Source organism: Triturus cristatus, chromosome 10 (assembly GCF_964204655.1).
Source record: "Triturus cristatus chromosome 10, aTriCri1.1, whole genome shotgun sequence".
Lineage (NCBI taxonomy): Eukaryota > Metazoa > Chordata > Amphibia > Caudata > Salamandridae > Triturus > Triturus cristatus.
Window position 1 is genome coordinate 1,057,946,577 of NC_140593.1, and position 25,053 is coordinate 1,057,971,629.

Here is a 25,053-nt window from a genome sequence, read left to right on the forward strand (position 1 = left end):
TGAGCTTCAGCCAATATCGGTCCGAGACCTTTAGTTTTTCCTTTTGAATGGTTGTTCTGAATAGGGCTTGCGCTTGCTTGTAATTATTAAAGTAGATTTTGTTGCTGGGGAACTTTCTTGAAAGACGGAGTGCTCGATTCCTCTCAGTTCTTAATTTCCTTATGGCTTTTGAGATGAAGAATTGAGAGGTTTGATTTCTCGGGCCCCTCCTTAGGGGAAGTTCATTGAGAAGAAGATTTATAAGAGAGGCCCAGCCGCTGACCACATGGAGATTTGTGTCTCGAGATTGATGTAACAAAACTCTACTTTTTTCTATCAGAGATGGGGCCATAGAATCTGACCACTTTAGCCGCTTAAGATCCTCTGAATGGCTGCCTGAGTGGGTATGAGCCAGTTCCTGATGATGTGAGTCACCAGAAGATAGTGTTATTATTTGGGCCCGATGGTCACTGTCTCCCTGTTGGGCAATTTGATAGCTCTTGATCCTGGGCAGTATTTCTCTGCTCCCCAAGGTAAAGTCCAGAAAGGAGTGGGAACTGCCATTTGACCAAGTCCATGCAGGCGGAGTGTCGAAGGAAAATCGCCCGTTCAATAGAGTAAATCCCAAGTTGTTAAACTGTGATCCCACATATTCCCCCAGTTTTGATGATTTGTTCCCGGCGGGGATTGCCTGAGGTAGAAAATGTGGGGGGGTTCTTGGGGAGTCCAAGCATGTGTCGTCTACGAGGTTACAAAATAGATTGGTGTTAAAATCACCCGAGATGATACTTGGTGTGCTTCCGTACTTGCTGATGAGATCGCAGATGGAATTGATCAAACTGTCCATTTTGGATTTTTTCTTTGTGGTGCCGGGGGGGATATAGACGTTAAGAATTAACAACTGAGGGTCAATAGTTGAGGTTCCCAGGGTTATTCCAGAGAGCCATTCCTCTGCAAAATCGATCTGTTTGACACTTGTTGATATTTTTGTTGATACATAGATCGAGAGACCACCCTTAAGGCGGCCGAACTTGGACTGCCTGGTGGCGGGTGTCCTAAACTCCAAGAAGCCCACTATTGGGATACTTTCTCCTGCCCAGGTTTCCTGTAAAAGGATAACGTCGTATTCTTTTAGAGAGTCAATTATTGCTGGAGATTGTTTTTCCGAGCCGAATCCATTAATGTTCCAAGAACATATTGTCAGGTTGTGATTAACTATGGGTCAGTCGGTCTGGTTTCGGGATAAGGCCCCCGGCAACCATGACCAGTCTGCAGTGACACCCACTTAAGTAACCCACCCTCTAACCATGGCTCAGGGCTGCCATTGCAGTGCCTGTATGTACAGTTTGCACTGCCATATCGACCTGACAAGATAAACCTCTTGCCAGAACTAAACCTTCCCTTTTTGTACATATAAGTCACCTCTAAGGTAGGCGCGGGATAACCCACAGAGCAGGGTGTAATGTATTTAAAATGCAGGACATGTACTTTTAAGTTTTACAAGTCCTGGTAGTGAAAAACTCCTAAATAAGTTTTTCACTACTGCACGGCCTATCTCTCCCATAGGATACCATTGGCATTACCTTATTACATTTTGTAAGTTTAATTCCCAATTGTAAAGAGATAAACGTTTCAAGTTTGGTGTCTCTGGAATCACAATTTAATTAAAATCCCAACTTATGGTAGTCAGATTTTAAATTGCAATTCTGAAAATTACACCATTAGAAAGTCTGTATTTTCTTACTTTACCATTTGGTACCTGCTGCCTGTCTTTGATACAAGTCTGGGGAGGGTGACAGCTGAGCTTTGTGTATTCCCCCTAGACAGCCACACACAATGCGAGCTTAGGTGTTACTTGATGGGCCATCCTGAAAGGATGGGACAGAGCATCTGGACCCAGCATCACTTACACATAAATAGGCTTTGTCTTGCCCACACACAAAGGGCTGCATACTCCCCTTTAGTGAGTCTGGAGCCAGGGCAGGAAGTGAGGACCTCTGTTCACTTCAAAGACCCACCACTGAAGTCTCCCCTACTTCAAAGGTGCAACTGGGTATAATTACTGGACCTCTGACACCACCACTTCAATACATTTCTGGACCTGTGAAGAGTCTGCCAGGAAGAAGGACTGCTGTGCTGCTGAAAGACCGCCAATCTGCTAGAGTGCTGATTTGCTGGACTCCTGCCTTGCTTGTGATGCACCCTGCTGCTCTACTGTCCCACCGCATCGACATCAATGCATCACTTCGACTGCATCCCGCATCTTCATCCTGGACAGAATCTTCGATGTCGATGCAACCCGGACCAAGGTACTTTTGCTCGTCGGGTCCATTCTATTCCCTGTAGCCAGTCTGTGTTCAGTCTGTGTTTCTCCGTAGTCGGCCTGTACTTTTAACTTTGCAACAGTCCAGTGGTACCAGAGGTGGCTTGTTGGTGCTTAGTGCTTTTTGGCGCTATTTCACTTTCTTCTTTAAAGATTCATAACTCAAGTTCTACTTATTGGATTTTTGTTGTTTTGGTCTTGTTTTAATTATCAAATTAAGCAACATTTATCTTACCTGGTGTAGAACTGTTTTGTGTGTTTTGTTTCTTTGTTTAACTGTTTGAAGTTTTGCACAAATACTTTACACATTGCCTCTACGTTAAGCCTGACTGCTTTCAGTGTCCTAAAGCTTTCATGATTCCACAATTGTGTAATTTCCCATAAGCCTTCCTCTGCCATTCAAAGTATTAGACTAGACAGGAAACAACCATTACAACGCAGTCATTACAACGCACTACCTTTATAACACAGCTGTTACAACGCAACTGCCTTTACATTGCATGCTATTACAACGCATTCCATTACAATGCATGTCACTACAACGCATGCCATTACAACACATACCATTACAATGCATGCCATTACAACGCATTATAAGGTAAGTAATGGAGAATTTTTAGTTTTAGGGTGGGTATGGGTTTTGGGGTACATGGGAATAGTAATTTTTAACCCTACACTATCCAAAACTTTCCCTACTGTTGCACTCACTGCAGTGAGAATAGTCATTTTTACCCCCACACTATCCAACACTTACCCTACTGTTGCACTCACTGGAGTGGGACTAGTAATTTTTACCCCTACACTATCCAACACCTACCCCACTGTTGCCCTAAAAGTATTATGTATTGTAATGGTATGCGTTGTAATGGTCGTTTTTAAAAATACGTTGTAATGGCATGCGTTGTAAATTCATTCAATGTAATGGTAGTTGTGATGTAAAAAACACGTTTTAAAGGCATGCGTTGTAATTGTTTGCGTTGTAACATCATATATTCGACTAAAGTTCTTCCGGGAGGTCCGGATTGTTCCATAACAGTAGACATTCCTGCTTACTATCTATCTTTTATCATCTGATCCATAATGCATACATCGGACAAAGGTGTCTGAGAAATTGAAAAAAATCGTTTTAAATTTTCTAACTTTTAAGAATTTACAAACAAAACCTTTAAAACCATATTTCCCTGTCATTTTCTTCTTAAGAATCATACAATATTGCCAATTATTCACCTTGATCACGAGTTGTTATGGCAACTATGATATGGCCGCTAAATGGGAAGAGCCCACCTCTCTTCTCCAGCAGTAGACATAGTTTTTTCCTTACTACTCTGAGCCGTTTGAATCCCCATATGAATGATGTAATCATCCCATTGATTCTTTAAAAAAACATTTTCAATTAACATTCCTGTGTCCGATAAAAGGAATAGATACTGAGGTAGGGTAATCATTGTGATTATTTTAATCCTACTTATTATCAAGAGAGGTAAATGGTAACACTGATTGAATTCTTGCTTTATTTCAACAAGTAATCAAGCATAATTTAAACTAAAAATATCTTCTAATGATGCAGTAAATAGTACTCATAAAAACTGATTGGGTTGGTGGTTACCATACTTCAGCATTCAAGGGTTAGATCTAGGGGTTCAAAGTTTATCAATAGAACCTGTCTCTTGGTAGCATTTATCTTATATCCTGAGTTGATACAAAACCTTTTTTATGGTCTCAAAAACTAGCTTCATATTACTTTCTTCTGAAGTAAGAGTAAGAAATAATGCCAAATCATCTACATGGATTGTACTGATTATTGAAGTATGTTTTGGCCCACATTATTAGTGGCACGTGAAGGAATGTTAGCTCTTCTGGTTTGTCTTTCTCCATTCTGGAAAAGTTCTTCATTAGGCCTGGGTGGTAAATTCTGTTCCGCTTGCGGAATTTGGGTAATTTCGCGTTCCGCGGAGAATGTGGAATTGCCCAAAATTCTGCGATCCGCGGCCTCGCGGAATTTTTTGCTTGCTTGCTTTAAAAATGCGTGTTTGCAAGATATTTCTCCCTGAGCACGCAAACAGCGTTCGCGAACAAGAAAAAAGCATCGTGAATGGGCTGAACAAGCAATTCCGCATGCTTGCGGAACTTTTGCGTGCTCGCGGAGATTTTTTACCGTTTCGCTGAGCTTTGCGTAGCGCGACTACGCAAATTCTGCCCACCCCTATTCTTCATTTATGTCTGTTGATTTGGGATCAGTGCTTCTTGATTGTCAAAACCTTATTTGCAAGTTATGAAGCAAGTTCTGTTCATCTACAAAAGTCCTATCATTGATTAGTCTACCTTTCTTTTGTGACTTTATGGTTGAATGAATACTGACAATTGTGGAACTGAGTAATGATGTTAAGGGGATGTGGGACTGGTTATAGCATATGGGGAAGTTGAAGAATTTACATTTCTGTGAGCTAAAAAGGCAAGAGAAATGATTGGCCTCTGTTTGATGTAGCTGGTGTCAAAAGTTTGTGAGATGTGATGAGCAGGTTAGATACTAACAGTGTTGGGGTTGGATGTAACATGGTGGGTACTAAATGACTGACAGTGTAAAGAGTAATGGGATTTCAACACTGATGGATTTTAAAGGTGTGTGGAGCATGATTTAGTTTATACATGGTTTAAAAGACTTGAAAATGGAAAGGAAAAGCTTTGGTTTTGCGGGGTTTGCAAAGAGGGTTTAGAGTGTGAGTCCTTGTTATTGAAACCACTTGAAAAATGTGGGATTTAAAAGAATGTGCTGTATAAGGTTGAAAATGGGTGTGGGCTAGGCTGCGAGGTTTAAAGAAGGAAGGTTCTGGGTATGGTCAAACTGATAAGTGAACATCTAAGGGAATGGTGGTTGCAGTAAACACCATACCTTTCACAATATTGACCTCACACATTTAAGTTGTTAATTCCTATCAAAATGTATCAGAGAAAAAGGGTGGTAAAAAGAAGGCAGAACATGAGCAATTTGTTACGGTAAACACTGACCCTGCATTTTATAACTAATTTTCACCAAAAAAACTCAGAATAGTAGATATTTACCACAGCTGGTAAATACTACACACCGGTGTAAAGCATTACCAGGTGCTGAAAATACCACTTGTATTCTGACCCACTCAGAATCGGGGCTTAAGTCAACTTCAACTTCATCCTTCAACTTCAACTTCATCCTTTTAGCAAAGGTATTTCTGTTTTGACCATCCTTGCAGAAAGATGTGAGTTGGAGGCGTGGCATGAACAGATTGGTGTGGTGTGAACAGATTAAACCACAATTTCAAGGAAACATTTCTAATAAAGGAAAGTTCAGAAACCTATAGAGAACATTTTTTTTTCTATCATTAGACAAATCTCTTTAAATTTGTATGTATGTTGACTGTTTGCTTGACTCATGCTGCACAGTATTTGAATCGCCACATAAAAAAACTTGAAAATATATTCACTTGGTAATGATGTAAGCCTTATAAATCCAATGTACTAGTAAGTCTCCGTTTACCTGATTCCTGATACCCAGGTTTAGACTCTATACAATTGTATAGAATTCTGTTGCAGCTTATAGATACGAGGGTGGGATAGTTTTGCATAGTGCTGGTATTTGGAATCCACACATACATATCACTTAAAAGTAATGCTTCGGAAGATGTTATTGATGGTTTTGCTCTAGGATTTGGATTTGAGCTACATAATGAATAACTCCATTTATATTTTCTTTCTGCCCAGGATGTTTGGCTCATACAGTATTGATGTGGTCATTAGCACCTCCTTTGGTGTGAACATAGACTCTATGAACAACCCAAAAGATCCATTTGTTACCAATGGAAGGAGACTTTTTAAGTTCAGATTCATGAGCCCATTGTTAATTCTCATAGGTAAGAATCCTGAGCCACTTTGTAATGTTAAAGAGTACCTCAGACATAACATAGCTTAATTTCTATTTGATTCCAGCATGTGTGGTTATTCTTGCATGATATTTTTTAGAACTGGGGTAGGTACCATTGACCAAATAGGGACCCTTGCTTCTAAGTCAGGGAAGGGGGATTACACTACTGGATAACCCCTGCTAACCCCCTTGGTAGCTTGGCACGAGCAGACATGCTTATCTAAGAGGCAGTGTGTTAAGCATTTGTGAATACGTACAGTAATACAGTGAAAACACTACAGATGGACACCACACAGGTTTTATAAAAATAAGTATTCTTTATATAGACTTAACACAAGACCACAAACGACAAAAATCCACAATACTGTACTCAAAATCGACTTAAAGATGGTAGAAGTAACTTAGTTCAAGTTGATGGTAAATGCGACAAGGTTCTCACAAAAGTACCTGGATGCGTAACGCAAAATAAACAAAATGCTCGCAGCTTTGGAGATGTGTCAGTTCCTTGCTTTGGGGGAGACGATGCATCGTGCCTCAATGCTTGCGTAGAGTAGGGGATGCCTCTTAATCCTTACCGGAGTGGAGGTGATGCGTAGATTCTCGTACTGCGGCCCAGTTGCGATGCGGCAAGATGACCGCCACGATGCGATGCGACAATCCGGTGCAATGCGATAAGATGAGGCCCTTGATGCGATGATGTGTAGACGATGCGTGCACGCCTGCCAGCCGTGCGGCGAACTCTGTACTTTGGAGCCGCGACAGGCCCTGCGTCACGCTTCTCCGGTGATGCGATGGCAAACAGCTGCGACAAAGAAACGCTTCTCTGGTGTGGCGCGGCACGCTTCTCCAGCAATGCGACGGCAACAGCTGCGGCGGCGACACGCTTCTTCTAGTTGCGTCGCGCTTCCAGCGACACGCAGGCATCTGCAGACAGAATTCCCAGCAAGGAAATTCAGAGGGGTGCTGGTGGTGAAGTATTTTGTCCCTGAGACTTCAGCAGGAGGCAAGCACAAGTTTAAGCCCTTGGAGTAATATTCTGCAAGATGATGACATTTCTGTAAAAGTTCTTTCTCCTCTCCTTGGCAATGAAGACACCACTGCAGGGCAACCCAACAACACAGCACGCTGGCAGTCCAGCTCCTACAGCTTCCTTTGGTTCTTCTCCGTGGCAGAGGTTCATCTTGTTGTTCCAGAAGTGATCTAAAATTCTGGGGTCTTGGTCCCCCCTTTTATACTCATTTTCTCTTTGTTCTCTGAAGGCAGAGAGGCCATTACCTAGTCCAAACCAGTTCTGGTCAGTCCTGGAGCACTTTGTTGACAAGACTTCTTCTTTCCTTTCACAGTGTAGGCCAGGGACATCAGACGCACCACAGGAGGTGGAGCCAGCATTGTGGAGCGAAGGCACAGCCCTATTCAGGTCCCAGGTGCAACTCCTCCCACCCATCTGCATGCAGATCTCTCTATTTAGCCCTGTGCTGACTCACCCTGTCTCCTGGAATCCCCCAGCCCCTGTCCCTCAAACTCCAGACAAGGAATACACAACCTAGCAGAGGCAGGCTTGGATAGTTAGGCAAGAAAATACCTACTTTCTAAAAGTGGTATTGTCAAACACAGAGGTGCCGATCACGAACCTGCAAAAACCCGGTACGAACCGTCGGACGGAGCACAATCTCCGCCCGACGCGTACCCGGTCGTCAATTTTCACAAACAAGGAATTACGATTCGCACGGGTACACCATTACCGTACGAATCGTAAAAAAGCCCGACCGAACAAAAAAACACCTACCAATGCGATCCGGGAAAGCGCCGACCTGACGTCGGGACGCTCGCAGCCAGCCATTCACGACCCAGGAATCACGATTCGCACCGACGTCACCCCGCACGGTGAATATTTTGCGGCAGCCAAAAACTGCCGGGAAATCAGGACGACGCGAACAAGGACCACCAGTACGCGACGGACAGACGACGACGCGAACAAGGAGGACCAGTACGTGACGGACACACAGGACGACGCCACCAAGGAGGACCCGTACGCGACAGGACGACGCGATCAAGGAGGACCCGTACGCGACAGGACGACGCGAGCAAGGAGTACCAGTACGCGACGGACAGACATGGACCCGAACCTACGAGTCATCCCTGCCCTCATAGCAGTCCACCTCCTCTACAGGTTACGACGCAGACGCCGCAGAAGGTCAGAATAACTAAGGGAGGGTGGAAAGTGGGGTGGGGTGGGGGTGGCAGGACCAGGGCAGGCCACAAAACAACCACATAAGTCACACACCACACATGGCCTGGACATACCTGACTCCCATGCCCTGGTCACCACGAGGGGGTGTGGGCGTGTCCTGATAAGCCAGCGACCGCCACAACGGAAGTCCGTCACCACGCGAACCGGCAACACAACCAGACAGGTACGTCCCGTACCCACGCCTGAAGAGCGTGGGTACGAGTCGGACCACGCCCACACACGTCACCCCAACAATGGCGGGACGGATCGCACCCACGTGGCAAAGGCCTGGGTACGGGCCGCACAAACATCACATAGCGTGGGGACGAATATGTACGGACCCTACCCCCACCCCGTATGCAAGGAGCGTACCCCCCACCCCAACAGTGAAAGTACGACCCGTACCCCCACCCGCGTATGCATGGAGCGCACCCCCCATGCCAACAGTGTAAGTACGACTCGAACCCTCACCCGCGTATGCAAGGAGCGTACCCCCCACCCCAACAGTGAAAGTACGACCCGTACCCCCACCCGCGTATGCATGGAGCGCACACCCCATGCCAACAGTGTAAGTACGACTCGAACCCTCACCCGCGTATGCAAGGAGCGTACCCCCCAGCCCAACAGTGTAAGTACGACCCGTACCCCCACCCACGTATGCATGGAGCGTACCCCCCACCCCAACAGTGTAAGTACGACTCGAACCCTCACCCGTGTATGCAAGGAGCGTACCCCCCAGCCCAACAGTGTAAGTACGACCCGTACCCCCACCCGCGTATGCATGGAGCGTACCCCCCACCCCAACAGTGTAAGTACGACCCGTACCCCCACCCGCGTATGCAAGGAGCGTACCCCCCAGCCCAACAGTGTAAGTACGACCCGTACCCCCACCCGCGTATGCAAGGAGCGTACCCCTCGGCCCAACAGTGTAAGTACGACCCGTACCCCCACCCGCGTATGCATGGAGCGTACCCCCCACCCCAACAGTGTAAGTACGACCCGTACCCCCACCCGCGTATGCATGGAGCGTACCCCCCATGCCAACAGTGGAAGTACAACCCGTACCCCCACCCGCGTATGCATGGAGCGTACCCCCCACCCCAACAGTGTAAGTACGACCCGTACCCCCACCCACGTATGCAAGGAGCGTACCCCCCAGCCCAACAGTGTAAGTACGACCCGTACCCCCACCCGCGTATGCATGGAGCGTACCCCCCAGCCCAACAGTGTAAGTACGACCCGTACCCCCACCCGCGTATGCAAGGAGCGTACCCCCCAGCCCAACAGTGTAAGTACGACCCGTACCCCCACCCGCGTATGCAAGGAGCGTACCCCCCGGCCCAACAGTGTAAGTTCGCCCCGTACCCTCACCCGCGTATGCATGGAGCGTACCCCCACCACACCAGTGTAAGTAGACTCGTACCCTCACCTCGAATGCATTGAGCGTACCCCCACCGTGTATGTTCCAAGCGTACATATCCTGAAATCGGAGGTGTGTGTGCAGAGTCCTCCCAGCAGTGCCCTGAGACAGGAGGGGTGTGTGCAGAGTCCTACCAGCAGTGCCCTGAGACAGGAGGGGTGGGAGCAGAGTCCTCCCAGCAGTGCCCTGAGACAGGAGGGGTGGGGGCCTATCACTCCCAGCAGTGCCCTGAGACAGGAGGGGTGGGTGTGGAGTCCTCCCAGCAGTGCCCTGAGACAGGAGGGGTGGGTGCCCATCACTCCCAGCAGTGCCCTGAGACAGGAGGGGTGTGTGCAGAGTCCTCCCAGCAGTGCCCTGAGACAGGAGGGGTGGGTGCAGAGTCCTCCCAGCAGTGCCCTGAGACAGGAGGGGTGGGTGCAGAGTCCTCCCAGCAGTGCCCTGAGACAGGAGGGGTGGGTGCCTATCACTCCCAGCAGTGCCCTGAGACAGGAGGGGTGGGTGTGGAGTCCTCCCAGCAGTGCCCTGAGACAGGAGGGGTGGGTGCAGAGTCCTCCCAGCAGTGCCCTGAGACAGGAGGGGTGGGGGCCTATCACTCCCAGCAGTGCCCTGAGACAGGAGGGGTGTGTGCAGAGTCCTCCCAGCAGTGCCCTGAGACAGGAGGGGTGGGTGCAGAGTCCTCCCAGCAGTGCCTTGAGACAGGAGGGGTGTAACACATGTGTGTGAGGCCAGAATTATCCACATGCATACTGGCTACAAGGGAACATGTCCCCATGAACTCATGTCAACAGACTCCACACACAAGTACAGTGATCACCAAGGATGCCACGATTGTTGCAGGTGGAGACATGGCCCTGCATGCATGGCCAAAGTAGAAGGGCTCCGTCACACACACAGCTCATGTAGACACAGCTCTGCGCTAAACATTGGGAACACCCTGCAGGGAAGAAAGCTGGGTCCACAGAGGAAGGAATACACCCTGGGACAAGTGCACCATGCAGCAACTGCTTACATGAACAAAGAAAGTTAGCCAACACCTTGTGATGGCACACAGATCACAGGGTCCCACCAATGAGCAGTACACTACTACATATCCCACACACCTAAACCCTTACACACCACCCAAAACCATGTAGCAGCCCCACCAACACCAATACCAGCATAGCAGTAGTGTGATAATGAAAACAAAATTAAGCTTTATTCAGCATGAGCACAATGTCCGTGGATCGCAGGCAGTACAATCTTCACAAAGCCCATAGGGCAGTCAATGATTCTCAGCTGGATGGGGGACACAGTGGGATGCGTGTCCCCTACCTTGCCTGCACAGTCAAATGGCATCGTCTTCCACACTGGTGAGGGCATCAGGGGGGGGGGAAGCAACAGGCACCGCAGGGACATCAGGGCAAAGGGGCGGCGTTGTGGGTGCAGGGATGGAGGACTCCACCACAGGGGGTGGGTCAGTGCCAAATGCGGAGGCCAGGATGGCACTACACACCTTTGCAAGGTCCTCCAGGGAGTCCCCTGCACCCGAAGGGACCTCAGGCCCCAAGGAGGGGGGGGGGTCAGAGGGATGGGTCGCAGCGCCACCGGGGGAGGGTGGAGACAGGGGGGGAGACTCAACCACCCTGACCGGGGACCTCCTTGACCGCTTGCGTGGTGGTGTAACTGTGGGGCTCAGGGACAGAGCGGCCATGAAGGAGTCCTTGGGGGAGATGTGGCCAGGAGAGCTGAGGGGAGGGGATTTGGAGGGAGTGGACTGGGTGGAATGCGGACTCCCACTATGGCTGCGTGTCACACGTTTGCCCCCCGACCCAGTGGGTGTGCCTACCTCACCCTGTGTGTGCGTGTCAGGAGGAGTGCGGTGGACCTTCCCTGCTGGTGTGGTGCCCGTGTCCGTTGATGTGGGTGCATGCCGACGTCTGGGTGTACGTGGGACAGGCTTGGGAGTGGGAAGTGTGGATGGGGCAGGGGTAGGTGGGGGGAGGTCGCGCTGCAGGAGACCCACTGCTGCAGTCAGTGTGGAGTCTATGGACCTCAGCAAGTTGCGTTGGTCAGCCTGCGATGAATGAATGCCCTCCAAGAAAGCCTCGATGTTGGTGAGGGTTTTGCCGAGGGCATGGAGGACATTAAGGATCGCAGCCTGACCAACCTGCAGTTGCCGCTGGATGTCCACAGACTCTGCATTGGCGGCAGCAGTGGAGACAGGGGCAGGGGGTGCGGTGCCTGGCAGGAAGGAGACATGCTGTGACCGGGCACGCTGGGAAGGGACACGAGCAAGTGGGAGGCGGCTGGTGGAAACTGAGGGGGCGGTGCGAGGTGTTGTTCCGCTGTCAGCTGCTGGTGCAGCCTCCGCCCACTCGGAGACATCCTCCTCGGACCTGTCAGCTTCGTAGTCTGATGTGCCAGTCGACAGGTCCTCGGCCACACTCTCCTCCGCCTCTGTCCCACTCGATGTGCCAGACCCGATGTCACGGCTGGCACTGGTGCTCGGTCCCTCCGCCTGGTCTGTGTCCATGTCTCCCTCTGTGTCCCCCGACGATGCTGTGGGCAGGGTGGAGAGACAGAAATTAATCAGACACCTGTACACATCTGTCACATGAGTCCAATCTACATTGGTAACATTGCATGGCCTGAAAAGGAAGATCCCTAACATCTACTGAACAGGGTACCGATGTAGGGCATGAAACACACAGTTGGTTGAGCCACCATGCCACTGAAATACCATGGAGAGCATGAGACAATAGCTAAACACAGGAAACGGAGTCTGACATAGCACCCAGGCCCTGGGGACAATCCAGCACTGCATCTGCACCACACAGCGTTGGCGAAAATACCGATGACCAGGGAGCATATCCATGAACTTGAGACACATGCTGCATAGGTAATGCTGAAAACATGCACAACATGACTCGGTCACTGCACCTTGCGTGTGTGTCCAGACACATCACACACTGCCCAGACCCAGCAAGTGGAAATCAGGAGTTAACACATAGGCATTGCCCGCCCCAACAAGACCCTACACGAGGCAAATTGTTGAGACACAGGTGGCACCAACATCTCATAGTCTGGGTGATACACACAGGGGCAGGCAAAAAGCAAGATTGGACGCCAAACAGCCAAGGTGCGCCTGTACAAATAATGAGGTACCAGTGCCCATCCTCAGATGAGTATAAAAAGACACACAGGCACTGGCAACTGTGAGTATGAAGAAGGACAATCAGGTCAGGCTGCACAGTGGACACCTGTACAAAATAGCACGTCTATATACATGGTGACAGGGGACAATGGCACAGAGCACAACCTACGCTGTAGACACTGAGATTGTCCACGTTTATGATGACACATACACCACTGAGGAAAAGGTGCCCCAGGGGACAGCAGTGGGCACGCAACTACATGCTACTGAATGGTAATGACTGCAACACACGTCACCATCCCTGCACTATGTGTATCGCACACTCATGCACATCATGTCACAGGCCACCACATAGGACATGCGCGCTGTAAGGCATGACACATGAGAGACCAACTCCCATGTCTGGAGTCAGCATCAGTGCCAACTGACATGTAACCCACATGCAGTGAACTTGACAGTGCACAGGCAAGGTCCCACAACCTGTTACACACCACCCCCACACATGATGCTACAGTCATTGTTCTCGTGGACAAAGCGCCAGCCTACATCACCTTGTGAAGGAGTGACTACACACAGACCAGGGAACACATTGCAAGGAGGGGAAGGGTGGCAGGGGCACAGCGCTATACTGGGGCAAACAGGATCTGCACAGCACCTTTAAACCCTGCCAGTTAATTCATGCTACTGTGCCCTTACAAATGCCGGTGACACACAACGAACACACATGTACCTACCCCCTTCCGGCTGCTGCATCGCCTGTAAGCGCCTCTCCAGGTCTGGAAAGACCACCGGCAGCACACGCCTGTGGAGGTGGCTCAGACGGCGGCGGCCGCGGTTCTTGTGGCTCTCAGGTGAGTCCCCCAGCAGGAGCCGTGCAATCCTCCGCGTCCAGCACCGGATATCCTGCCAGCGTTTTCTCACCTGGGGCAGGCTCCGCCTCCGACCATCCACACCCCTCACGGCACTGACGGCGGTCAGCCAGATCTGCTCCTTGGCAGTGGCGCCTACCTGTGAGGAGGAACAAGTGACACCACATCAATACACCAGCCACATGTCACAGAGAGACATATGGGTACAAATCAGCTGGTTACCACAAGGCATGTCATGCAGCCAACGCATTGCACCTTTGTCATAGGGACATCATCCCCTGGTGAGGGAAAAAGCAGTACGTGCCACAGTGGGTACACAGGTGGAATGATGGCAATGTCACAATCAATGATCAAGGCTCACACTGTGCATCACACCCACCCCTCCTGTCTCAGGGCACTGCTGGGAGTGATAGGCCCCCACCCCTCCTGTCTCAGGGCACTGCTGGGAGTGATAGGCCCCCACCCCTCCTGTCTCAGGGCACTGCTGGGAGTGATAGGCCCCCACCCCTCCTGTCTCAGGGCACTGCTGGGAGTGATAGGCCCCCACCCCTCCTGTCTCAGGGCACTGCTGGGAGGACTCCACACCCACCCCTCCTGTCTCAGGGCACTGCTGGGAGGACTCTGCACACACCCCTCCTGTCTCAGGGCACTGCTGGGAGGACTCTGCACACACCCCTCCTGTCTCAGGGCACTGCTGGGAGTGATAGGCCCCCACCCCTCCTGTCTCAGGGCACTGCTGGGAGGACTCCACACCCACCCCTCCTGTCTCAGGGCACTGCTGGGAGTGATAGGCCCCCACCCCTCCTGTCTCAGGGCACTGCTGGGAGTGATAGGCCCCCACCCCTCCTGTCTCAGGGCACTGCTGGGAGTGATAGGCCCCCACCCCTCCTGTCTCAGGGCACTGCTGGGAGGACTCCACACCCACCCCTCCTGTCTCAGGGCACTGCTGGGAGGACTCTGCACACACCCCTCCTGTCTCAGGGCACTGCTGGGAGGACTCTGCACACACCCCTCCTGTCTCAGGGCACTGCTGGGAGTGATAGGCCCCCACCCCTCCTGTCTCAGGGCACTGCTGGGAGGACTCCACACCCACCCCTCCTGTCTCAGGGCACTGCTGGGAGGACTCTGCACACACCCCTCCTGTCTCAGGGCACTGCTGGGAGGACTCCATACCCACCCCTCCTGTCTCAGGGCACTGCTGGGAGTGATAGGCCCCCACCCCTCCTGTCTCAGGGCACTGCTGGGAGACATCAGGCACCCCCCCCTGGGACCCCCCCGACAGTACATGGCATGTGTGTGACACCTGGACGCAATGGCAGAAGTCACAGTCACAACATAGGGACAGTCTGTGGCAGTGGCCTATGCACTCACCTGATACCCTGGTCGCCCATACAGCATGGAGTACTGTGGGAGGATCACATCCAGCAGAGCCATGTTCTCCTCCAGGGTGAATGGCTGTGTCCTCTCCACAGCCCTTGACATGGTTCCAGGGAATCAGTAGCAGCAGCTGGGTCGACGAATGCAAAGATGTGCATGGGACCTGGCTGCCTTATATGTGCCCTTCTGCCCAGTCTCATGCACAGGAGTACAGAGTGATTGGTCACTCACATTTGCATCCTATGTTTCCACCAATCCCTTCAAAGCTAGCAGTCTGTGGGTTCTCTATCGGTTTCATTCTCCTGCATGATGTCAGCCCCACAAACACATTGCAACAAAGTAGAAGAATTCCAACTGACTTCTGCTGTGCACCTTCCAGAACAATTTCGAATTTTGAACTTGGTCTCCATGACAACCAGCATGCATGTAGGCCTTAATACTTGTCCCCTATGTAATTTGGAGCATCACACACAGGTACGGTGCGTTTCGGGGCCCTAGGGCACCCCAAATGCATGGCAACGGCCCGTACATGCATGCCTACGCTCTCCATCACTATGGGTCTGCACGCGTATGCGTACCCGTAGTGTTACGGACCGTACACACACATGTACGCTCTCTATCACTATGGGTCTGCACGCGTATGCGTACCCGTAGTGGTACGGACCGTACACTCGCATGTACGCTCTCTATCACTATGGGTCTGCACGCGTATGCGTACCCGTAGTGGTACGGACCGTACACTCGCATCTACGCTCACTATCACTATGGGTCTGCACGCGTATGCGTACCCGTAGTGGTACGGACCGTACACTCGCATCTACGCTCTCTATCACTATGGGTCTGCACGCGTATGCGTACCCGTAGTGGTACGGACCGTACACACGCATGTACGCTCTCTATCACTATGGGTCTGCACGCGTATGCGTACCCGTAGTGGTACGGACCGTACACTCGCATGTACGCTCTCTATCACTATGGGTCTGCACGCGTATGCGTACCCGTAGTGGTACGGACCGTACACTCGCATGTACGCTCTCTATCACTATGGGTCTGCACGCGTATGCGTACCCGTAGTGGTACGGACCGTACACTCGCATCTACGCTCACTATCACTATGGGTCTGCACGCGTATGCGTACCCGTAGTGGTACGGACCGTACACTCGCATCTACGCTCTCTATCACTATGGGTCTGCACGCGTATGCGTACCCGTAGTGGTACGGACCGTACACTCGCATCTACGCTCACTATCACTATGGGTCTGCACGCGTATGCGTACCCGTAGTGGTACGGACCGTACTAATGCCTGTACGCTCGCCATCACGATGGGTACACATACGGCAGCACTCCCACAGTGATTTGGGAACATGCACAGGCCCTCTCAGCAGCAGTACGGCGGTTTTTACACATCACTGTGGTGATAGGCGACACACATGTAGGAATAGGGCGGACATACTTGTCCATGGATGGACATACTTGTCCAGGAATGGACATCAAGGCATCATCTGTGCATTACTACATGTGTGGGGCACAGGTGTCACAGGCTGTGATGTGGAACATGCCTCCTGAGTGGAGAAGGCACCAGATGTATGATGAGATGTGTACATGTGTACTGTGTGAGGGTGCAATGTGTGCCAGGCATGCCCTTGACTCCTTTGACATGTGTGCATGTGGGACTGCGCACTTGGGGTGAGCGTCACTGGCATGGCACGGACACCAACACACGGAAGTGTCCCATGATGCCCGGTACAGGGGTCATGACACATGACTTGTCACTACCCACAGTGCACAATGTGACTATGCCATATATGTGTCCGGGATTTACATCAGGTTGATGTTGTAGCACCCTCAAAAGCTGCAGCCGTTGCAGCAACCAACATGTGGCTGTGTGTAGATTGTCATTGCACACTGTTCCCAACACCATGCCACATGTGTTATCGGATGTGAGGTGCACATGTATGCATGGGACACGGAGTAGCGTGACAAGGCCATGTCAGCAAACTCACAAGGAATGTGTGGTGAGTCATGACATGTGCACCTTCATGGCAAGGTGTGTGGGCTGGACTAGTGTAATGTCATGTGACCTGTGGCTCAAGTGTTCCGCTACCAGTCTCTGCAATCGGCATCACACTTCTGCTGATGTGTGGGTGTATGTCACTCCTGTCTTGCGTCGGGCAGTGCACTTGCACTGGGACACAGCTATTTCCATGGCGTGGCATGGGGAGGTTCTCAATCACCGTGTGTAGCTGGGTTTTGGAAGGAGTGTCACCTTGCATCCATACGTGTCCTGGGCATGTAGCACATGCCTGACTCCCTATGTGGCATGTATGTATTGCCAGATTTACATGTGCTCAGTAGACATGAGTTGTTCTCGTAGTGCACTCACTCTTCCTTGTCACTTCCAAATTACTGCAGAGCGCCTCCTGTTGCCCGAAGAATTCCAGACTTGGCTACCATGCAGGAGAATGACAGGATCCGGCTCTACCGCTTCATCCAACCGTTGATTCTGGAGCTGACGGCGAGACTGGCACCACACCTGCAACCGCAGCACAGGTATCCTACGGCACTGACACCCCAGCTGAAGGTAATGGCTGCCCTACATTTTCTTGCCACGGGTACCTTCCAAAATACCATAGCTCATGTTGGTGGCATGTCCCAGAGCATGTTCAGCGGTGTGCTGCATGATTTCTTGGAGGCCATGTTGATTCACCTGGATGACTTCATAAAGTTCCCAACCCCTGAACAGATGACTGAGGTCAAGCGTGGATTCTATGCCCTGGGAGGGATGCCCCATGTCATTGGGTCCATAGATGGGACACATGTAGGTTTGGTACCACCACACGCACGGGAGGTGGCGTACCGCAATCGGAAGCACTACCACTCCATCAATGCCCTTGTGGTGTGTCTGTCCAATATGGTGATTTCACATGTCTGTGCTCGTTTCCCAGGATCAGCACACGATGCCTACATCATGAGGCGTAGCGGGATGCCTGATATGATGATGCAGCTGCGCAACGAACGGGCATGTGTTGTTGGTGGGTACAGTCTGTCTGTCCTGTATTCTGTATAGCCGACCAGCACGACCGCTACACCAGTTCTAACGATGTCCATGTGCTTCCCATGTAGGGGACGCTGGCTATCCCAACATGCCTTGGCTGCTGACACCTCTCCGCAACCCCATCACGCCGGCCCAGCTCCGCTATAACACCGCCCATGGCCGGACAAGGCGAGTGATAGAGAGGACGTTTGGCATGCTGAAGAACCGATTCCGGTGCCTCCACAAGACCGGCGGTGCACTCCCTTATGCCCCGGCGAAGGTCTGCAAGATCTTCATGGTCTGCTGCATGCTGCACAACATGGCAGTTGAAAGAGCTGTGCCACTCATCCTGAATCAACATGACGAGGACCATCCACCCGTGGAGGACGAAGGGCTTGGCAATGGGGCTAGTGATGTGGAGGATGTGGAGCCGCAAGAGGACATCCGGACTCGGCTCATACGCGACTTCTTTGCTTAGTGGTGAGTACCAGGGTCTGAGTGTGCACGCATTGGTCCCCGTGTGGCATGCGTTGTGATGTGTGTCTCCACCTGCATGTATGGCACGTGGGTCAGAGGTGTGTGTGGGTGTGTCACTGGAGTGATGGTGGCAGTGATGGTAGTATTTCCCCAGTCATAATTGTGACCTAGCATGTTGTCATCCATACATGTGTCGAGTAACTGCACATGCAAGTGGCTGTGCTTTTTGTGGCTGACTTCTTGTGTGTCTCTCTTCCCCAGGTACCTGCGCATGCCGTTTGCTGGTTGCATTGTTGTGGCACTGCTATTCCTCATGGACATGACATCGTGGGCTGACTCAGCGTTACAGGCACGGACACGTTTGGAAGTCTCCATGGGGTAAGGGATGCATCTGGGGTGTATTGGGTGTGGCAGTTGTTCACGATGTGTGCACACTGCCCCGGTCGGGGTTTGGTTCCTCTGCAGACATGTGGCATCCCCATGGGACACGACATGCAGCTGGGTACACCTGAATAGATGGGCTGCCTGGTTGTCAGTCATCAGTGATGGGATAGTGGATTGTGATGATGGCATCAATGTGTGTGACACTGCCCTCGGACACATACGGTTAACATTGTCTTGACATGGCGTGGGACTTCCACATCAGCGGATGTATGGTGTATGGCAGGCTCTCCGTGAGCAGCTGTGGGTATTTAGCTGTTAGCCGACACTTGTGTGCCAGTTCCATGGCTATCACGCATTTGTGCTGCAGAAGGGGGGTGCCAGTGTTGGAGCCACATGTTACTCCACATGATGTGTTCATGTGTACTTCAAGTTGCCTCTGCAATCCCAAAAACATGACTATTAAAGGTGTCCCTATGCCTCCAAGGTGCCTCTTCTCAGTCAATGCTGGTGTGTTGGCACGGTGCATCCTGCATGTCTGGCATGGTATTCCCTGATTGTGGCTATGTGTCAATGTGTCGAGTGGCAAGATGCAAGCTGTGTGTGTGTGCTGAGACTGTGTATTGTGCATGATGTCCATGACTGTGTGGGTATTGTGACATGTGCCATCCCCATGCATCCAACGTTGTCCATGACCCCATTCTCTGCATCCACCGGACTCAAGCTTGCAGGACATGGTTCTGCCACCTGTCTACACATACCTGGGTGCCCCCCAGGACACGGGCCAGGATCCCTGACCTCTGCGCATGACTGTTGCTGTACTCAATGTGTCTGTCAGCACGGTTGTTCGGCCACCCCCTCAGCTGGTTCTGACCATCACGGGTGTGTATGGTGCTCCATGTCTGTCTTGCCTAATAAACTGTGACCCATGTGTCCTGTGCCAGACTCAGGCCCCAGGGTGTGGATGGTTGAAGTGAACAGATGACTCAGGCATGTTTAGACTGTACAAGACACATGTTAGGTAATAATGCTACCAGCAGGCATCTACTCTTAATAGTGTGATTTATTATTGGGGGGGGGGGGGACAAAGTGAGGGGCTTTCCGGGATTAGGGAATCCAAAGTTCAGTAGGGGAGTTGGTGTCCTTGCCATTGGAAATCCTCAGAGTCCATGCCACAGTCTTTGTCAACATTGGTCAGCCAGTGACCAGCAGGGCCATGTGGCAGAGAATGTCTCTTGATGCTGTGATGCTGTTGCTCCAGTGGGCCAGGTGCCAGGCCAGGTGTCCTGGGAGATGGTGATGTAGCAGCCACCCTCACGGTCCTTTCCGTGGACGACCCGGCTTCCTGCGGGGAACCTCAGCAGCAGGCCGTGACGACGTCTGGGATGCTCCGTCGGATGTTTCCTCCTCCTCCTCATGATCCCTCCCTGTGGGTGGTGATGTTCTCCGCCTTCTGGCACAGGGAGGGTCGGCCATGGTGTCGGCCATCCGACGGAGTTCAGCGTGAATCCCCTGGGACGCCGTCACTTGCTCAGCCTGTCTGTCCTCCATCCTCCGTTGGTGTACCTGTAGACAGGCTATTAGCTCCGCATGTTGCTGGGCCTGCTGGACCTTGATCCCCTCGAGGACGGACACAACCTGGGCCATGCCCGTGGTGTCCTGCCGGTATGAGTCCAGGATGTTACGGACATGGGAAAATACCGGATCCCCAGCCAACTGGTCAGGCTCGCGCCTCCGCCGTCCTCCACTCCCACCACCCCTGCCCACTTGCGTCTGGCCTGCACTTGTGGGCACATCGGGTCTCCGGGACCCCTGAGGGGTGGCATTGGCGTTGTCGCCTGCCTCCTCCTGGGTGCCCGGGACACCGTATCCCTCCTGGCGAGCCTGGCTGCATTGTGGTGTTGGGGCAGGGATCCTGGGTGTCTCCTGGGATGTGGCAGGAGTGGGGGTGGTGGTTGGCACGGTTGTACCTGACGCAGGTGCTGCAGGTGGTTGGACACCAGAGGGGCCAGGTCGGTCGGGGTCGTCCGCAGAGTGGTGAGAGTGGTCGCTGCCGGTGGGATCGGTCTCCTGCAGATCCGGGTCCTGTGAGTGTTCCCCCCCAGTGTTGGGGGGTGCAGCACGACGTTGACCTGTGTGTGAGAGAGAAAATGTTAATTTTGATCCATGCAACATCCATGTTTCATCCGTTACAAAGTTGGCACATTTCCTCTTGGAATTAGGATCTGTCTTGCATTCCACTCACAGTGCACTTATGCATGTGTGTGTCCCTTGGGCACCAATTTGGCCCCTTTAACTATGTGTGGCACAGTCTTACTTGCTGCGTCAAGTGTGACTGCAGTCAGCAGTGGAGTGTGCATGTGTGGCGAGCCATGCATTTGCGCCTTCCTTGTAGCACTGTACATGTGCACATGGAGTGGATCCACACACTTATATGATGCAGGTGGCTGTCCTTGTGCTTGTGTACAGGTTGTGACATGGCCCTGCGTTTTGCCATGATGAAGAGGGGGGGTTCTGGCACTGGCCACCCTTGTCTACATGCACACAGTCCACCTGCTGACGAGCAGACATTCCCACACACCAAAGGACTGATTTGCTCTCCCTGTGTCTCCCTCCTTCTCTGTCCCCCTCTCCCTCCCTCTCTGTCCCCCTCTCCCTCCCTCTGTGTGTCAGCCTCCTCCCTGTGTCCATCTTCCTGTGTCTCCCTCCCTCTCTGTCCCCCTCTCCCTCCCTCTCTGTCCCCCTCTCCCTCCCTCTGTGTGTCAGCCTCCTCCCTCTGTCCGTCTCCCTCCCTCTCAGTCCCCCTCTCCCTCCCTCTGAGTCCCCCTCTCCCTCCCTCCGTGTGTCACCCTCTGTCACCTTGGCCCAGCTTCCTGGGCACACACTGTTAGCAGATCTTTGAGTGGCCCTTGGCCTGTTGATGTGAGTTTGTTTCTGATCTCCAGGCACCCATTTTGTCTGCTGTGTGTCTGTGCACAGCTGCTGTGGTGGTGTGTGCTGCCACTCTTTCACAATGTTGGCTGTTCATTAGCTGCTGTCATGTGCAAAACAGTGCCTTCACCCCCATGTGTTGATGCAAGGCGTCCGCCATTTGCTGGCAAGTCATTCCTGTGTTGGGACACAGTGTTTGTCTGGCTGTGACCTAGGCCATATGGGCAGAGGGCATTGTTGTCTGCTTTGGAGTCGCACTATGTGATTCTTGGTGCCCAGCCTCCCGCCATCCGGGTTACCGTGTCATGTGTTGTTGTCTTCTGTGGCCTGTGACTTGACATTGTCCAGCTGGGTGCATGGGGCATGGTGGCAGCAGTGGCATGTGCCTGCTCATGGAGTGTGGTTGAGTAATGCGATGGCTTGTGGTGGTTGCGTGCCTGTTATTAATTTTGGTTGTGGTTGCAGTTCCCCCCATGTGAGGTGCGTTGTTTGTGTACTCACCCGGGTCTCGGAGTCCTTCTACTCCTTCAACTGCCTCCACCGGCAGTATGGCCATCACCCTCTCCTCCCAGGGATGGTACTGTACGGCTCTGCGGGAGGGCCCTCCTCCGGTGGCGTTGGCCTGGTCGTGTTCCTCCTGCCTCTTGGCTCTGACCCTCCTCCGCAGATCGTACCACCTGTTCTGGCAATCCTGCTTGGTCCTCCTGGTGTCCGCAACAGCATTCACAGCATCGACGATGGTCTGCCACATGGCTGTTTTGGCTGCCTGGCTGGTGCTTCTGACCAATGTTCCAAAGACCCGTGGCTCGACTCTGAGGATTTGATCAACAAGGACCTCCAACTCTCGGTGACTGAACTTTGGATTCTTGGTAGTGGGCATGGTGAGGGGTGTGGGTGGGGATGGTGTGGGTGTGGGGGGTGTGTGGATGTTGGGGGGGGTGTGGATGGTTGTGTGTGTGTGTGAATGTGATGAGAGGGTGTTTGTGAGGGTGGTCGTGTGAAGGTGTGCAAGTGTAAGATGTGGTGTAGCTTGTAGTCTGGTTCTGTGGTGTCTGGCAGCAGTGAGTCTGTTGCAAAGGCTCATGGTTTGTGTGTGTGGGCCCTTTTCATTGGTCCATGGGTGGGTGTGGCAGTGTTTGAATTTTGGGTGGGTGTGTTATAAGGAGTGGTGGTGTATTGGGCCTCTGTTTGTTTTTGACAGTTGCAGGTCAGTGATTGTGTTATTTTAGTGGTTGTTGGCCATGTTTAGTGGCTGTGTGCCTTTCGAATGGTGTATTCTTGTGTTGTTTTGTTTTGTCCTTGTTGTGTACGTGCGTTTTGAGCGTGTGTACGGTGTGTACATGGGCCATTTGGTTGTACGATTATGTCCTTGTGTGTGGCTTTGTACGACTCGTACATGCGGTTGTGATGTTGGGGCATGGGGTGCGCTCCGTACTTAGGAGGTTGTGTTGGGGGTGCGCCAGGAACGTACTGGGGTGGGGGTACGACTGGAACGTACTGGGGTGTACATGGACGGTGGTACGACACGTACAGGGGTGGGGGGGTGTACATGGTCGGTGGTACGACACGTACTGGGGTGGGGGGGTGTACATGGACGGTGGTACGACACGTACAGGGGTGGGGGGGTGTACATTGACGGTGGTACGACACGTACAGGGGTGGGGGGGTGTACATTGACGGTGGTACGACACGTCCTGGGGTGGGGGGGTGTACATTGACGGTGGTACGACACGTACAGGGGTGGGGGGGTGTACATGGACGGTGGTACGACACGTACTGGGGTGGGGGGGTGTACATTGACGGTGGTACGACACGTACTGGGGTGGGGGTATGACTGGAACGTACTGGGGTGTACATGGACGGTGGTACGACACGTACTGGGGTGGGGGGGTGTACATTGACGGTGGTACGACACGTACTGGGGTGGGGGTACGACTGGAACGTACTGGGGTGTACATGGACGGTGGTACGACACGTCCTGGGGTGGGGGGGTGTACATTGACGGTGGTACGCCACGTACTGGGGTGGGGGTACGACTGGAACGTACTGGGGTGTACATGGACGGTGGTACGACACGTCCTGGGGTGGGGGGGTGTACATTGACGGTGGTACGCCACGTACTGGGGTGGGGGTACGACTGGAACGTACTGGGGTGTACATGGACGGTGGTACGACACGTCCTGGGGTGGGGGGGTGTACATTGACGGTGGTACGCCACGTACTGGGGTGGGGGTACGACTGGAACGTACTGGGGTGTACATGGACGGTGGTACGACACGTACAGGGGTGGGGGGGTGTACATGGACGGTGGTACGACACGTACTGGGGTGGGGGGGTGTACATTGACGGTGGTATGACACGTACTGGGGTGGGGGTACGACTGGAACGTACTGGGGTGTACATGGACGGTGGTACGACACGTACTGGGGTGGGGGGGTGTACATTGACGGTGGTACGACACGTACTGGGGTGGGGGTACGACTGGAACGTACTGGGGTGTGGGTAGACGGGGCTATGACACGTACTGGGGTGGGGGTGTGGCTCGCACGTACTGGGGTGTAGGTACACGGGGGGTACGACACGTACTGGGGTGGGGGTACGACTGGAACGTACTGGGGTGTGGGTAGACGGGGCTATGACACGTACTGGGGTGGGGGTGTGGCTCGAACGTACTGGGGTGTAGGTACACGGGGGGTGCGACACGTACTGGGGTGGGGGTACGACTGGAACGTACTGGGGTGTGGGTAGACGGGGCTATGACACGTACTGGGGTGGGGGTGTGGCTCGAACGTACTGGGGTGTAGGTACACGGGGGGTACGACACGTACTGGGGTGGGGGTACGACTGGAACATACTGGGGTGTGGGTAGACGGGGCTATGACACGTACTGGGGTGGGGGTGTGGCTCGAACGTACTGGGGTGTAGGTACACGGGGGGTACGACACGTACTGGGGTGGGGGTACGACTGGAACGTACTGGGGTGTGGGTAGACGGGGCTATGA

General features: G+C 52.5%; 1 protein-coding gene across 1 annotated transcript in view; it reads left to right on the forward strand.

The window, feature by feature from the left end:
- LOC146796559 (cytochrome P450 3A21-like) overlaps positions 1 to 25,053 on the forward strand; it is a 426,463-nt gene that overhangs the window by 216,060 nt on the left and 185,350 nt on the right. Inside the window, exon 7 of the mRNA XM_085629195.1 lies at positions 6,038 to 6,186. Within this exon, the coding sequence (XP_085485321.1) occupies positions 6,038 to 6,186 (149 nt within the window). The remainder of the gene's footprint in view (positions 1 to 6,037; positions 6,187 to 25,053) is intronic.